The following is a 16,475-nucleotide window of genomic DNA, read 5'->3' on the forward strand; positions in this document are numbered from 1 at the left end:
ATCTGGGTGATGGGCACACTTATGACTTTGACTCAAATGGTACAAAAGCAATTTATGTAACCAAAAGATTGTATCCCTATAATATTGTGAAATAAAATTTTTAAAAAAGAAAAAAGATTTTGTAATTTCTGAATTTTCCGGATTTTGTGTAATGTGCTTACATTGCTGTAAAAATAGAGTTCATTAAAATTTTATTTCTTTGGAGAAAATCTCAGGGCTTAACCCCCAGATACCACATCCCTGAGTTTCTCTCCTTAGATCTTTCCAACCACAACAAGACAATTTCTTTATGGAGTTATAAGTGCAATAGAAGTAGCTCCTCCTACCCTTGATGTTATCTCCTATCTCTTATTCCCCTTCACCTTGTCCCCTTCTCCTACTCCTCCTCACCTAAGAACTTTTGCACTTGCTATTCTGCCTGCCTGGAACCTTCTTTCTTTAGATTTCTTTGTGGCTCATTCCTCCATTCCCTCAAGTTCTTGGCTTAGATGTCTCTTGTCAGAGAAGTCTTTCCTGATCAACTGATATAAAAAAAGCAACCTCCATCATGATTCCCTGTTCCTTTGCCCTACTTTATTATTGTCCGGTGTGCTTATCCACCAAATGCAATATTGCATATTTATTTATTTTCTATCTTCATGGGCCAGCAAGGAAGCTTCATGAAAGTGTTTTGTTTGTTTTATTCATAGCTGAATCCTCAGTGCTTGGCACAGTGTGGAGTACATGGTAGGCACTCAATATTTGTTCAATGAAGTAAAAATTTAATGTGAAACCTGTATCTAGCATCCCAGTCCTGCCTAGCTGGATATAGAAAAAGGAGAAACCTGATCTGTCTTTCACATGACAGTCTACATAAACAATGCCCTGGCTCCCACTCCCATCGCTCAGGCTCTATACTTATACTCACTGGGTATTCTCCATCTGCACCGGCTTCCTTCTTTGCTATGCTCTGTGCACTGGGAAGCTTAGCCCTGTGATCTGCTTCTTCTGGGCTTCATTGCTGACTGGTTCCTAGCTAGGTTTGGCTAAAGGGTAAAACAAGAGAGAAGTTAAAGTATTTTTTTTTTTTTCTGTATGTCCTCCTTGCTTTGTATCTGGATTTCTCTATGACCAAGTTCCCATCAGGTGGACCCTCTTTCAGGGTACAGGTCTTTCTGGGTTCTGATAATGCTTTTTTCTCTGTCGCCCTTTCAGAAATTAGGGTAGGTATTCCTGCCTGCTTTTGCCTGTCTCTGAGTGTTTCAACATCCCTTATTTACTCTCCTAGCCCTGCCCATGGTTGTCTATCCCCTATAGAAACACATGCAAAATTTATATGATGTATAAGGCTCTAAAGATACAGTCACTAAAATATCATTACTTTTCCAGCTTATCCTCTCCAAATTTGAACTTGGGTATACAGGCTGTTAGACTTTGGCACAGAGGATCAATTCAACCTAATGTAGGATTCTACTTTGGACTCTACACAATCAGATATGTTCAGCGAGTAATTGGCTATTTGATGGAATACTATGTGTTGTGTCTATTTAGATTCAGGTGATATATGACTTTTCTTCCTCACTTCTTACTTCTAAGCCAAGTTTTATTCTGATTTTTAAAAGAAAGAAACAACCTGTGTCTAGTAAAGATAAATTAGAAATTACAGAGAGGAAAGATATCAATAATCCCATCATCTGATTTCAACTTTTGCTAACATTATACTGTGACTTTCTGCACATATGTTTCTTTTCAGATCATGCCGTATATACAGTTTTTTAAATCATGATTTTTAAACTCATTCTTATTTCACAAGTATTTTACTATTTTATAAATTTTGCTTTAATAGTTATATAATAGTCTTAATTTGAATGTACTATAATTTATTTTACTAGTCTCCCATTATTACACTTGTATATATAATCAGGTTATGATAATTAACTGGGTTATATATGTATATAATTAGGTTATTTGCTATTAGAAATGGGGCAATTTTTATTGCTAACTGTGGAGAAAGTTATTCTTGATGTATATCCTCTTCCCCTTTTTCACTTTTACCCAGAGGCCATTTTCTCTACCTCAGACTACACTTAAGGGTAAACACTGATTCTAAGGACCCTGAACTAAAGGACCTGTTTCCAGGACTGTTTTTTCCCCTCACTCTGAGGCCTCCATATAAAATAGGGCCTGGAGGAAGGGGAAGAAGAGGCAGAGTAGTGGCTCAAATGCAAGAGAGAAAGGAGACTGTTTGAATGGACAGGAGTCACTAATTAAGAAGAAAGAGAAAACTGTTCTGGACAGAGGACTAGGAAGCTTGGTGGAAAGGACTCACAGACCAGAGGGAGGACTGTCCCCACCTGCAGTTCAACAATTCTGAGCACTTTAAACCATCTTGATTAGAGAGTAAGGACTTAGATCTGCGGAAGATTGTAGGCGCGGTGATGGTGCCATGATCAGTGAGCTTCTCTCCCCTTAACCTGGGCAAAACTAGTTTTCTTCTGGGAGTAGGGTAACAGTTGACCCACTGTCACCATTATGAAACTAAATATATATATATTTAATTTTTAAAATTATATCAAGTCACTCTCTGAATTATGAACTATTTCCTCAGGGTCAAAAGTAATGAACACTCTAAAAGGCAGAAATTTTTCACCAAAATACTCTCCAGAAAGGTGGTAACAATTTACTTTCCCATTGTATCACACACTTTGATGCCTATTTATAAATTATTTGGGGTTATTTTAACTACTTGAGTTAGTTTAGAAAAAAATTAGTTTTTATGTCAACTTATATCCATGTAAATTTGAAAGAAATGTGAATGGAAAATTATTGTTTTTTCCCATGTCATATTGCAGACAAGTTTCCATAAAACTAGGATGACTTCACTTGCCAAAGACATTTGATATATCAAATGCAGCCATATGGTCTAAATATAACAGATTACTGCCATGTGCAAAAGTTAAGGAACACTCTGCTGTGTAAGTTGAAATAACATTTAAAATATATGTTTGAATTTCAATAATTTATATTGCAGACCTATTTATATTTAAATGACAGAGAAATAGGAAAATATGTAGCCCAGTGTTTGGAGTATAATAAGTATAGTGGGATATCTTAAGTTATACTGAAATCTGTTCCTATATTCAAAAGATGATATTCAAATCCATTAGTAACTCCTAAAAAGTCTTTATTGGGGAGGAAGGAGCAGAAACTATGTATGGATCGAGAAAATAGGATACAGGGAAACTCAACTACCTTAATATTTAAGGGAGCATCATATACATGGTCTCTTGGAGGCTCGCTTATGGATTGTGAGTAGATCAGTATTTCTATTGATTCTGTCTTCATTTTTTGTCACTATGGATTTTTTGGCATTAATTGTGAAATGTATTTCATTAAATATTTTTATGTTTATTATTAAAGTCCTTAGTTCTAATAATAATAAATATTAAATATTTATTAAATAATAAATAATTATTTATTTAATAAATAAATTATTATTTAATAAATAATTATTAAATAATAAATATTTAATAATAAAATATTATTTATTTTAAAAAAATAATAATGATAAATATTATTTATCATTATTAATTTTTTAAATTACCTCCTTATGTTTTGCACTGGAGCCAAGTAAGGCATTTGCTTTACTCCTGGCTCAGTGTGCATAACCTGGTTACCTTTCTCTTCCCTTCTCTGTTCAGTGGTTCAGCATGCTCATGTGGCCACTGAAAGTCAGAATTTCCTACTATATCCTCCAACCATACCATTCTTCCATGGGCTCTTTTTCATACTTTCCAAAGCCTATTTATCTCACAACAGCCAAAAGAAGTCTTAAATACATTCTATTCCTAGGTGTTCTTCTCCTATCTAGTTGTAGCCAGTATAATAGATAATCTAAACTACACATAATTGTTTAATGGTAATTATATTATTATTCCTAGGATAACATATGTGTTTAAAAAGAATTTAAGAATAAAAGATAAAATATATTCTTATTCATTTATTACAAAAATGTGTATTCTTCTAGCACTAGGGAGAAAGCTGTAAACCACACAGAAAGCTGTAAACCACACAGACACAAGTAGGAATTCCTACTTTCATGGAATATACTTTATGGGAGTTGTACAAAGATATGATCAGGAATGATGGCATGTCATATACTTTGGCAAATAGTGAGGAAGGAATAATAACAAAAATGCTGGTAACATAGTTAGAACCTAAAAAGATTTTGAAAACATAGAGTTGTATGATCTGGATAAAATGGCAGTAAATGAGATAAATGTAAAGTGCTGAATTTAAGTTTTAATGACTATAACAACAGAGAAGGGCTATAGTTTAGTCTTATCTCACATAAGAAGACTACAGTTAGCTTCACAGAAACTCAATATAAATTAACAGTTTGAAATGGCTGCCAAGTCTCCCCTGGTCTCACCAGATAATAAGTATTCAGATAATTCAGATTATTCAAGTATTCAGATAAGTGTAATAATTCAGATAATAAGTATTGTGGAAATGTGTGTTTCCAGACTTGTCATATTGGGGGTTCCCAAGGCCACCGTTAGGTTTGATGATTTGCTAGAAGGACGCAGAACTCATAAAAGTGGTTATATTCATGTTACAGTTTATTTCAGTAAAATGACACAGATTCTTATCAGTAAAAGAAAAAGGCACATAGACTAGCATCCTGCAGAAAACAAGTGCAGGCTTCCAGTTGTTCTCTCCCATTGGAGCTGTATGGTCAATGCTTAAATCTCCCATCAAAGATATGTGACAATACATACAAAGTGCTGCCAACCAGGGAACCTCACCTGAGCACTGGTGTTCAGGGTTTTTATTAGGGGTCAGTCACATAGACATGGAGTGTCTTACTCACTCAGTGTTTCATCCCTCCAGAGGTCAAGCTGAGAAAGGGTGGCCAAAAGCCCCAGGTACACAAAGATATTCTCATCAAACATGCTATTTCAAGGGCTTCCAGATCTCCCAGGAGCACCAAGGCCAGACCTCTCTTTGGAATGAACAGGATCTGAACACTCCAAAATTGGCGAGTTAACCCTTTTGCTACACAATTGTTTAATTCAGCAGCATGAAAATGTAATTAAAAAAACCATGGCCATGTGTCTGTTTTGTCATCCTCAGCATTTCTTTGATGTCTCCTTTTATGGTTGCATATGGCTGAATCAATACATGGAGATATAATAATCGTAGGTGAAGAAGATGGGGTGTCTGCTTTTATCAAAGACAAAAGTCTTTTTCAGAAGTCCTCAGGAAAAATTCCCCTTCACCCTTTGTTAACTAGGATTGGGTCACAAGCCTATTTTTGAGCCATCATTGGGAAGTGGCTAGAATTACCACAACTGGTTCCAGTTAATCATGATTTACTTCATGTAATGATGAAAGTGTCGCCTTTCCTGAGCACATTGGAGAATAAATGCCTGAACACAAGGCTCTTCTAAAAAGGAAGAAGAGGACAAGAAGGTGGTAATTGGGTTACCACCAAAATCATCTGCCACAACCAATCTATGTTCTTTCAAGGAATCAAAATTGAACAAATGAGAAGATAGAGAAATACCAACCTCAATTCAGTATAATGAAAAACTAGTTTATATACTACTTTGTATATATTCTTAATGTAGCATCTACACATTGTATTTGAAGTATCTCTTTATGAAATGGTCTTCACAGTTATGGTTTGAAGACTGCAAGAAGAGGAACATATCATCAACAAGACATCATATTCATGTCTTTCTATGCTTAACATTTAACATACATTAAATATTAAATAAATCTTTGATGATAATATAAATGAATGAAGAGAGTAGTTCAAAAATAAGACACTGGCAGTTGGTGACTTCTTCAGCATTCACTTGATAAGACTTATTCAAAACAAGAGAAGGGTATTAAAACAGGTACACATCATGCAATTTATTTATTATGATTATATTTATTGTCCATCTCCCTGTTAGAGTACAAGCTTTTGTCCACTTGGTTCACTAAGTATCCTGAGCACTTAGGTCACTGCCTGACACAAAGAATGCATACAATAAAATTCATTAAATAAAACTGACTGAGAGGTAGGCAATCCAAATTCTAGTCCCAATACTGCCCTTACCATACTATATAACTTTAGCCTTATGTATGTTTCCTTTTAAGTAATACGAAAGCTCTGGATGCTACTAAGAAAGTATTCTTCCGTGGTTCTGACTTTGTCTTTTCTCATCAGTATGCCATTTTGCCCATTGCTGTCCTTACCCTACCTCCCTCTGGCCCTGCCTGCTCTATCCTTCACTAAGTTTGCTTGCCCTTTCCCACAGCTTCCATCCTTGGCTCATAATGTTGATAGCCAGTAAATATTGAAGAAATTGGAATTATTTTGATTCGCTCACCAAGAACGCGTAAAGACACTGACAGAATTACGTCTTTTAGTGTTAATGGTCTCTAGCCCTGATTTCTAATCCTAATATCTATGCAGGAATAGTATGAAAATTTCTATAGATATTGACCTAGGATTTCTATGATTCATTCTCTAAAAGCATATTTATTATTTATTTACACAAAAAGTGTCACTTCAATTTAGATAACATTGAGCACCTCACTTTTACTCCTCTCCCCGTTTTTGAGACATGGTTGCCTGGGCTACAGTGCACTGGTGTCATCACAGTTCACTGCACAGGCAAACTCTTGGGGTTAAGTGATCCGCCTGCCTCCGTCTCCCAAGTAGTTGGGCCTCGAGGAACATGTCTTGACCTCCTAAAGTTCTAGGACCACTGCACCCAGCCACTTTTATCCTTTAAATAGTGAATATAGATTTAAAGATCATAAGACTTCTATGTCCTTCTTTTTTTATTAAGGTCAGAAGGATATTTGAGATTCTGCTAGAAACTTCTCAGAGAAGGTATTATTAATGAAATTGAGGCATTATATTTTATTTTTAAAAGTCAGTTTAATAAACTTGTAATTTCATAGTTAAATTTTACCATCAGTTCTAACTTAAAAGTACACGTAATTGTAAGTCCCTTTTAGCAACAAGATGTTTGGTTTTCAAATCCTCAAGAGTTATTACAATTGTTTATTAACAATAAAAAGTTTGGTATTCAAATCGATATCCTCAAGAGTTATTACAATAAATCCAAAACGATATTATTCCAGTTCTTGTAGGAGAGCAAGTCAATAAATTAAATTATCTGAAATAAGCTTAGATCTTGAGTGATTTCCATCATATTTCTGAGCAAATATTTAGTAAGCATCCATTATGCACAGGCATTGATTGGCTGCTGAAGATTAAAACATAAAGCAGTCCCTTCTTCAAGGAGCTCACAGATTACTAGGAACAACTCATGCTGAATTAATAATGTATTTTAATGCAAAGCAAAACTCAAACAGAATTCTTTAGTAGTTTTAAATTTCTCTTTTCTTTTTTTCTCAGTTAAATCCAAGTAACAATACATTCCCTCCTTCTAAAAATAAATATCATTAAACAAATTATCTATACATAAGCACAAATATATGGAATTATTTTTCCAAAGACTAGTAGTAAAGAGTCACATTTGAGTGATGCTTAATTTTTAAAATAATCATTTATATCGAAACACGTTAGTACTTTATTTTCAAAAATAAGTATCCATTGCTAGAACTAAAACAGAAAAGCAGTGGTGTGGGATACACAAATGAAACCAGTAAATTTAACCAACGGCTTGAAGTTTCCGTGCAGCATGTTCCTAAACGGTTATGGGCAAGAAGATTGCTTTGGTTCTAAAAGTAACCTATGCAGCAGCTTCTCCCCTCTGTGTTAGGCCGGCAGAAAACGCTTAAGACACGATTTTTCCTTTCATCTATAAACACTCCAGACCACGATTGGAGAAGCAATCTGATTGGCTAAGAAATGAATGACGCTACGTATCCCAACGTCCACTAAGAATCGGCCTCCTAGGCCTGCCTAATATTTCGCTTTTCGATTGGTCCCTACAGCAACAGTGCCAGACCATTGCTGAAGTTGACCTCTGGGTACCGAACCGCGGGCGAAAATGGCGGTGGCCGGGCGTTGGAGGTTTGTGTTCCGCGGTCCGGGGCTTTCCTTACACACCGCTGCTGAGGCTGCAGCCACGGCTCCAGCATCGACCGGCCTAGATGTTGCGGCCACCCCCGTCGCGCGGTACCCGCCGATTGTGGCCTCCATGACAGCCGACAGCAAGGCTGCCCGGCAGCGGCGGGTGGAGCGCTGGCAGGCTACGGTGCACGCGGCAAAGTCGGTGGACGAGAAGCTGCAGATCCTCACCAAGATGCAGTTCATGAAGTACATGGTTTATCCGCAGACCTTCTCCCTGAACGCCGACCGCTGGTACCAGGGCTTCACCAAGACCGTGTTCCTGTCCGGTCTGCCGCCAGAGCCCGCGGAGCCCGAACCCGCGCCGGAGCTGGACCTAGCGGCGCTGCGGGCCGCTGCCTTTGACTGCCTTCTGCAGGAGCACTTCTATTTGCGGCGCAAGGGGCGCGTGCACCGCCACCAGGAGCTTGAGGCCATAACTTCGCCCTTTCTGGATCAGCTGGTGGTCACCCTCCTGGGCCTGCTCAGCCCGCACAACCCGGCCCTGGCCACCGCCGCCCTAGGTGAGCCTTGGATCTGTCGCGGAGGACGGGAGAGGTGGGCATTGTACTGGGTCGCCACAGATTTGCCCCCTTTTCATTTTTCTTTGCTTGGTTCATTTTTTTTCCTAGTCCCTTCCCTTCTAGCTGGGGGCGGCCTGGTGTAGTAGCAGTTTCTGCATTAGAAATCTGGAGACTGCGCTGCCACCAAGTAGCTGCTCAACTCTAGACTGGTAGTTTGAGCTCTCCAGGATCCCAGTTCTTGACACCGCTTTTTGGGTGTCCAGCCAAATGGAAGAGCGGCGATGGTTAAAAGGGCACTTAGTGGGACCTGAGTTGCTTATTGGCTCTTCCAGCTAAAAGCTAAGAGACTGTGTGTAAATTAACCTCTTTTAGCTTATTCTGATTTTTCAAGATGACAATTATGGTAATAGTACTTCCTCGTAGAATTATGAAGATTAAATGCTATACTAACTAAAATACCTAACATTTATTCCATAGTATGTGCCAGGCTCTCTTCTAAATTTTTATGTGCCAATTAATCCTCACAATAACCGTTTACGGTAGGTAGCACTGTTTTGTAAAAAAATAAAAAAACAAACCTGAGGCACAGAAATGTTAAATGTATATAGTCTAAGACTATAGCTGGTACAGTGGGGTGGGGAAGCTAGACCCCAGGTCTAGTTTCAAACCCAGCAATTCCGAGTTCCCAGTAACCAGTCAGTATCTTCTGTTTAACTATACAATGCAGACGAGAAAAATAATTAACATATAGACAATTTTAAAAAGCAGTGTTTCTAGGCCGGGCGCTGTGGCTCACGCCTGTAATCCTAGCTCTTGGGAGGCCGAGGCGGGCGGATTGCTCAAGGTCAGGAGTTCAAAACCAGCCTGAGCAAGAGCGAGACCCCGTCTCTACTATAAATAGAAAGAAATTAATTGGCCAACTGATATATATATAAAAAATTAGCCGGGCATGGTGGCGCATGCCTGTAGTCCCAGCTACCCGGGAGGCTGAGGCAGAAGGATCACTCGAGCCCAGGAGTTTGAGGTTGCTGTGAGCTAGGCTGACGCCACGGCACTCACTCTAGCCTGGGCAACAAAGCGAGACTCTGTCTCAAAAAAAAAAAAAAAAAAAAAAAAAAGCAGTGTTTCTGACATGCTCATTTTATATGTACCTCCCAGTGGATGTCTTAATATTTATTGAATTAATGTTATTATGACTAGATGTTTGAAGAGCTGAGCCTTGTAGTGTGCATGTTACTTCGAGTCTTGGTTTGGAAAGGAAGTGGCCTTGAAAGAATCATGGTCTTTGACTACTCCTAATAGGTGTCCTAGAAAGTTTACTTAACTTTGTCAAGTCCCAGGTTCCTGTTATATAAAATGGAGATGATGAAAACAATATGCACCTTTTAGAGTAATTGTGAACATTGAATTGGTAATTCATAAAACAGCTTACTTCTATAAAACTCTTTATTTCAGGTGAATGTATTCCTATTAATTAGCCTTATTTTCATTACTTTTAACCGAGAAACCTCTTTGATTATAGTGTTCGGCATAATGATGGCACAAGTAGATAATAAATGTTTGAGTGTTATTAATAATTACATCATGATAAAGTTAAATTATCTCATAACCCAGGTTATCTTATATCATTAATTTTTATGTTTTTAAATTAGACACATTCTTAAGTTGTCTGTATTAAAGTCAGTATTCTCTAGTGTTCTAATCATAACAATTTATTTAAATGATCAGATGAGAACATTTTGAATATCTTTTTGTAGATTGTAAACGCCCAGTTAACTTTTACTGGTTGTGTGGTGAAGAAATTATTCCCCGTGGTCATAGAAAAGGTCGAGTGGATGCTGTGCGATACCAAATAAATGATAAACCACACAACCAGATCCGAATATACAAGCAACTGCCAGAGGTAAGGATTTATTGCATGCGTATCTATTGATATCTTATGTAGGAAATGTCATAGGCAGATTAGGTAATAGATTTAGTAGGATAAAATGTTTGAGATGGTCTCCTGCCTTTTAAGTTTCCTTTGAAGACATCTCATCTGAAAATCTTTTTGGCTCTTTAATCTACTTATGGTGTATTCCACAAAGGTCAAAGAATTATTTTAAGAATGACAGGTTAAGCCATCCTTTTGTAGAACTGTATAGATCTTTTTCTTTCTCTTTTTTTTGAGTCAGATTCTCACTCTGTTGCCCAGGATAGAGTCCCTAGCTCACAGCAACCTCAAACTCCTTGGCTCAAGCAATCCTGTTGCCTCAGCCTCCCAAGTAGCTGGGACTACAGGCACGTGCCACCATACCTGGCTAATTTTTTCTATATATTTTTAGTTGGCAATTAATTTCTTTTTATTTTTTTAGTAGAGACGTTTCGCTCTTGCTCAGGCTGGTTTTGAACTCCTGACCTTGAGCGATCCAGCTGCCTCAGCCTCCCAGAGTGCAAGGATTACAGGCGTGAGCCACCATGCCCAGCCTCTTTCTCTTAATATAAAAATGGTGATAATAGTTTATAATTATTTTGACCTATATTGACTATACTAGCTAGTCATAAGTCAAGGGATTTTTACAGTTATGAGCTGGGTCATTTTACATGTATTTAGATCTTTTGGAGAAAAACAAGTATATTTTCAGTATTGTCCATGCTTCCATGTCAGGGGTTGTCACACTTTTTCTGTAAAGTTCTGAGAATAGTTAATATTTTAGGCTATGCAGGCCATAAGTCTCCATTACAACTATTTTTTCTTCTGCTCTTACAGTGTAAAGGCAGCCATACACAGTATATAAATGAATGTGTTCCAGTAAAACTTTATTTATAAAAATGGGTGGCTGGTTGGATTTGGCCCATCATTAGGTATTAGTATTATGAAATCATTTTGTAGAAAACACCTCATTTTAAGATTTTTAAATATAATAATAGTATGTGTAAAATACATACTAATGTTGCTGTGAATTCACTATGTCTATTCTTTTTTCTTTAAGTTTGTGCCATTGGATTATTCTGTTCCTATAGAAATCCCTGTTATGAAATGTAAACCAGACACACTTCCGTTATTCAAACGGCAATATGAAAACAGCATATTTATTGGTAAGTTTCTCTTTTGACATATCATACCATAAATATGTTCAGAGGGTCTTACAAATTTTGGAGCATTAACTAAGGTTCAGATAATCCACAGCCAGTATACTTGGAAAGAAAGTACTCTTTCAGCTTATCATTTGAAATTTTACTTCTACTGAAATAGCAGTATTTAAATTTAAAAATAGTTATACCAATAGGCTTTGTTGATATATAGAAAAAATAATTTGTATTTTTTCAAGAGTAAAAATGTTTAGGAAAAAACTGAAGTATTAATAAAAAAATGTGTTTGTGCCACAGATGGTGATAGCCATCAGGAATTCACAGATTAACAAGACCTGATGTCTGCCCTAATGTAGCTTATTCTTTACCTGCTTTTTCTTTCTTTCTTAATTGCTAGCTAACTTAAATGATATTTTAAGAAGGCTTTATATTAGTCCTCCAGACCCCTGAAAATCAGCCCCTTCTTAGTCACTATGATCATAGGGAGTTACCTATAGGAAAATTTTTGTTGAAAAGACTTTACCACTAAATTCAAGTATTTGAGCATTTCCTGAAATATTGCTCACTATTTTCTTTACTTAGAAATGTAGTAAAAAAAATCATTTTTATTAAAAATTATGAAGTATGTAATCATTATATTCAATAATGTAGTTAATGTAATCATAACATTAAATAAGGATGGGTTTGAAACAAATATTAAAACGTGCTGCAGATGTACTTCCTGTGTATTTTATCTGAAATGTTTTTATTTTCCTCTTCAGGCTCTAAAACAGCAGATCCATGCTGTTATGGCCATACCCAATTTCATCTGTTACCTAACTTTTTAAAAAGGGAAAGGCTTTTGAAGCAAAACCGTGCTGATCAAATAGAAGTTGTTTTTAGAGCTAATGCTATAGCAAGCCTTTTTGCTTGGACTGGAGCACAAGCTATGTATCAAGGTAAAACTAATTTTACAGCATTATCACTTTTTGAAGGTATCTGTGACATTTCAGGAATTTAATAGTGCAAATTTATTTTAATAGTGCAAATTGTTTTAACCCATTGTTTTGGATTAATATGTAGGTTGAATCTTAACATTTTGAAAACTTTCATTAGCATAAAAGATAGTTGTTTTAAAATCCATAATTTAAAAATAAGTTTACAATTGAAAATTACAAGTTACACCAAGGTAGTTATTTTGATCTTTTACTCTGTCCTGTGTGAATGTGTCTTTTTCTAATGGTTTTTGCAAATATTTCAAAAACTTTGTAGCCAATTAATTCAACCCTTTGTAGGTGATAACAGCTTTCTGACAGTAGGAAAAAAAATGATTTTATGGATAAAATATTTAGGTTAAATCATGGCTATTCTATATAATTTCTTTACGGGCTATTTCCAGGATTTGGATTAGGACATTGTTCATTCAGTAAATAGTGAATACTTTTTATATGCCAGGCATTTTATGTGTTGGAGATGAAGTGTTAAATGAAACAGATCCTGCTCTCCTAGAATTTATATTGTAGTGAGAGAGTAAAAGTAAAATATTATAAACATGTAATATTTTCATCTAGTGGTAACAATATGGAGAAAATATACTAGAATGAGAAGTAGGATGATTTATGGGGAACGGGCATAAATGAGGTATGGGGAAGAATCTATTTAAATAAAGTCATTTCGGAGAGATCTCTAAAAAATAACTTTTGACCTGAGACCTGAATGGTGAAGAGCTGCCTATGTATGCACAAATCAGGGTGAAAACACTTCCAGGCAAAAGGAATAGCAACTAAAAGTTTCTGAGGTAGAAAAAGGCTTTGAAGTGTTTAAGGAATGACTTGAAGGCTGATGAAGAAAGGGAGGGGCTGAATAATGGAGAATGACATAGAGGACCTTTAGAGCCCATTGTGAGGCATTTGGATTTTCTTCCAAAACCCAAAGTAATATTATATGAACTACATTAATCCTATGTAGATATCCAAGAGGAATTTTAATGCTGACATCATTATTATTAGATGTACCTTTTTCCTTTACGTATGTATGTATTTTAACTTTATATTCATAACTATTGACTTATATTTCTGTAATAGAATTGAGTGGAGAGAATGGGAATAGTAGATGGAATCAGAAGTGAGGGGTGACTTTCTTGAAGATGTTAAAATGGCACCATTTATTTCTGAAAAATAAAGTACTTCTTTTTACAGTGGAATTACTTTCATATTTTAACAATATTATTATTCATTGGCTCTTTCCATTAAGGATGATATAAAATATGCATGGAGAAATAAAGGTACTTCTTGGTGTTGGCATTTGGGCTTAAAAGTATTAAAGGCAGTCATCTTGAAACAAAAAAGCAACCAGAAAATTTAATTATTAAAAGTATTAAGGTATCCTGAACTTTATGAAATTAATGACACTCTGCAAAATGACAACAATGTATAAAACCAGTTTTGAAATACGTAAAGGATGATACTGAATTTATGTAAGGATATTGAAAGCCTTAGACAGTATTTTCTGAAGGTTTTTTGTGTGTGTGTGATTTTGGTGAAGTAAATGTCCAGAAGTAAATGGTTATTGAGTGGTAGATGCTGCTGGTATGGGAACATATTTAATTCAGTGAATAATGATGTAGTTAGTACCAGATGCAGCAAGAGTTTGCATAGATAGAGCTTGCTGCTCTTAGCTAAAGTAAGTTAAAGTTGAAAGCTGTTGAAGGCTGAAGTTGTTGAAAAAGTTGAATCATGAGTTTGGGGATACTAGAGGGAAGGAAAGAATTCTTGATGCAGAATGGAATATAGGATTAGAATAGAGAAGATAAGGAAACTCTGAGATCTGGGATTTGCTAAGTAAAGTATTTAATATCTAGGTTGTAAGAGATATTTGTTGCCCTCTAATGTGTTTGTTTTGTTTTGGTAAAATATATTCTATGCGTAAATTTCAGTATAACTTTATTTCTACAGGATTCTGGAGTGAAGCAGATGTTACTCGACCGTTTGTCTCCCAGGGAGTGATTACAGATGGAAAATACTTTTCGTTTTTCTGCTACCAGTTAAATACTTTGGCATTGACTGCACAAGCTAATCAAAATAACCCTCGTAAAAATATATGTTGGGGGACACAAAGTAAGCCTCTTTATGAAACAATTGAAGAGAATGATGTGAAAGGTTTTAATGATGATGTTCTACTTCAAATAGTTCAATTTCTACTGAAAAGACCAAAAGAAGACAAATCACAGCTGTTGGAAAACTAAGAAAACACATTTGATTTAGGACTTTGGGACTATTTAAATTTCACTGAGGGAACAATAATGATGAGACTTATAACTGTCAAATATTAAAAGCATTGATTTTTGAGACTAATGTTTGTTATACCAGTGTGTGATTAGACCTCTCATTCTGCTCAGATTCATCCGCAGTGGAAAATAGATGTATATTTGTTTAAAAAAATTTATATGTGGCTAACTGATAAGACTAATTGAGCTATTAAGTGCACATTTTATAAATGTGCATTTAATAAATCGGAATGTGCATTTTATAAAATTGGAAATCCTAAATAAAACGCTAACATACTAAATTCAATAGTAATTAAAAGAATCCTCTACAGAGGACTAGAATTAATTCAACAAAACATGTTGGGAATAATACTGATAAAGAACATTAGTTGTATTCCATTCCAGTATGCATCAAAAAAAAAAAAAAAGAACATTAGTTGTTGAAAGGAGAAAAATAAGGCTTTTGATAAAATTCTTGATCTTGGTTTAAAAGAAAAGAAAAATAGATAAGTATTAATAAGATGCTTTAATGTGAGTCTTATTAGTCAACATCCAACTTTTGTTTAATGTTGAAGCATAGTGATATTCCTGTTGAAATCAAATTAAGACTGCCAGCTCTGACTTCTATATGCTATTTGCTGATCCATTCCAAGTGCCTAGAATCATAGAAGTAGGAACTCAATAAATGTTGAATGGATATGAATTAATGAATTTAAGGTAGTCTTTCTAGTTTGAGATATGGTATATCTCCTTATTTATATCTTTCGTTTCTCAGCAAAGTTTAGAGTTTTCTGTATGTAGATCTCCACACATTTCCCATTTACGCCCAAAGTTTTGTATACTTGTGAATGAATTTTTTTCTTAACAATTATATCCTTTTTTATAGTTTCTAAGAATGGCTTTATATAGTCACTATGTATTTATTTTGTAAATGACCAAATTAAGAGCTCATTAAATTAAAAAATTTTAAAATTGATTCCCATGAGATACATATATCCAGTCTGATTTAGATTCCTCTGAAACTGCTTATCAACATAGTTACCTACTGTGTTTCCCTGAAAATAAGACCTACCCATAAAATAAGCCCTAGCAGGATTTCTAAGCATTTGTGCAATATAAGCCCTACACTGAAAAAAAGACCTAGTGATGGGCGTGGCTATGCAGGATATCTGCACAACCCAGGCATTTCGTTGCAGAGCGGTAAAGAAGATGAGCAACCCTTATCTGCCCTGTCATGACAGCTACTATCCCAGAGGTGACTAGAAAGGTACGGGTAGCCCCACCAACAAGGTTGGCTCCCCCTGTCAAGTCCCAGCCATCCTGTGTGTGCTGCAGGCTGAGGCTTTGAGGGGAAAATAACACATCCCCTGAAAATAAGCCCTAGGGTGTCTTCTTGAGGTAAAATAAATAAAAGACTCTGTCTTATTTTCGGGGAAACACGGTATTAACCTCTGTGTAGCAAAATCCATTGGACAGCTTTCTGTCCTTATTTTAGTACCCTTTGATACATTTTGCATGGTTAATCCTTCATTCTTGAAGTACCTTTTATTGCCTTCAATGAAACATACTCAATTTT

At 35.9% G+C, this 16,475-nt stretch overlaps 1 protein-coding gene across 1 annotated transcript; it reads left to right on the forward strand.

The window, feature by feature from the left end:
- Positions 1–7,922: 7,922 nt before the first annotated feature.
- MRPS30 (mitochondrial ribosomal protein S30) lies at positions 7,923–14,987 on the forward strand. The gene is made up of 5 exons (XM_012740419.3): positions 7,923–8,583; positions 10,341–10,486; positions 11,556–11,661; positions 12,417–12,593; positions 14,589–14,987. Exons 1-5 carry the CDS (start codon positions 8,001–8,003, stop codon positions 14,876–14,878), a joined length of 1,302 nt encoding a protein of 433 aa, XP_012595873.2. The 5' UTR covers positions 7,923–8,000; the 3' UTR covers positions 14,879–14,987.
- Positions 14,988–16,475: the final 1,488 nt, after the last annotated feature.

This window comes from Microcebus murinus, chromosome 11 (assembly GCF_040939455.1).
Source record: "Microcebus murinus isolate Inina chromosome 11, M.murinus_Inina_mat1.0, whole genome shotgun sequence".
Lineage (NCBI taxonomy): Eukaryota > Metazoa > Chordata > Mammalia > Primates > Cheirogaleidae > Microcebus > Microcebus murinus.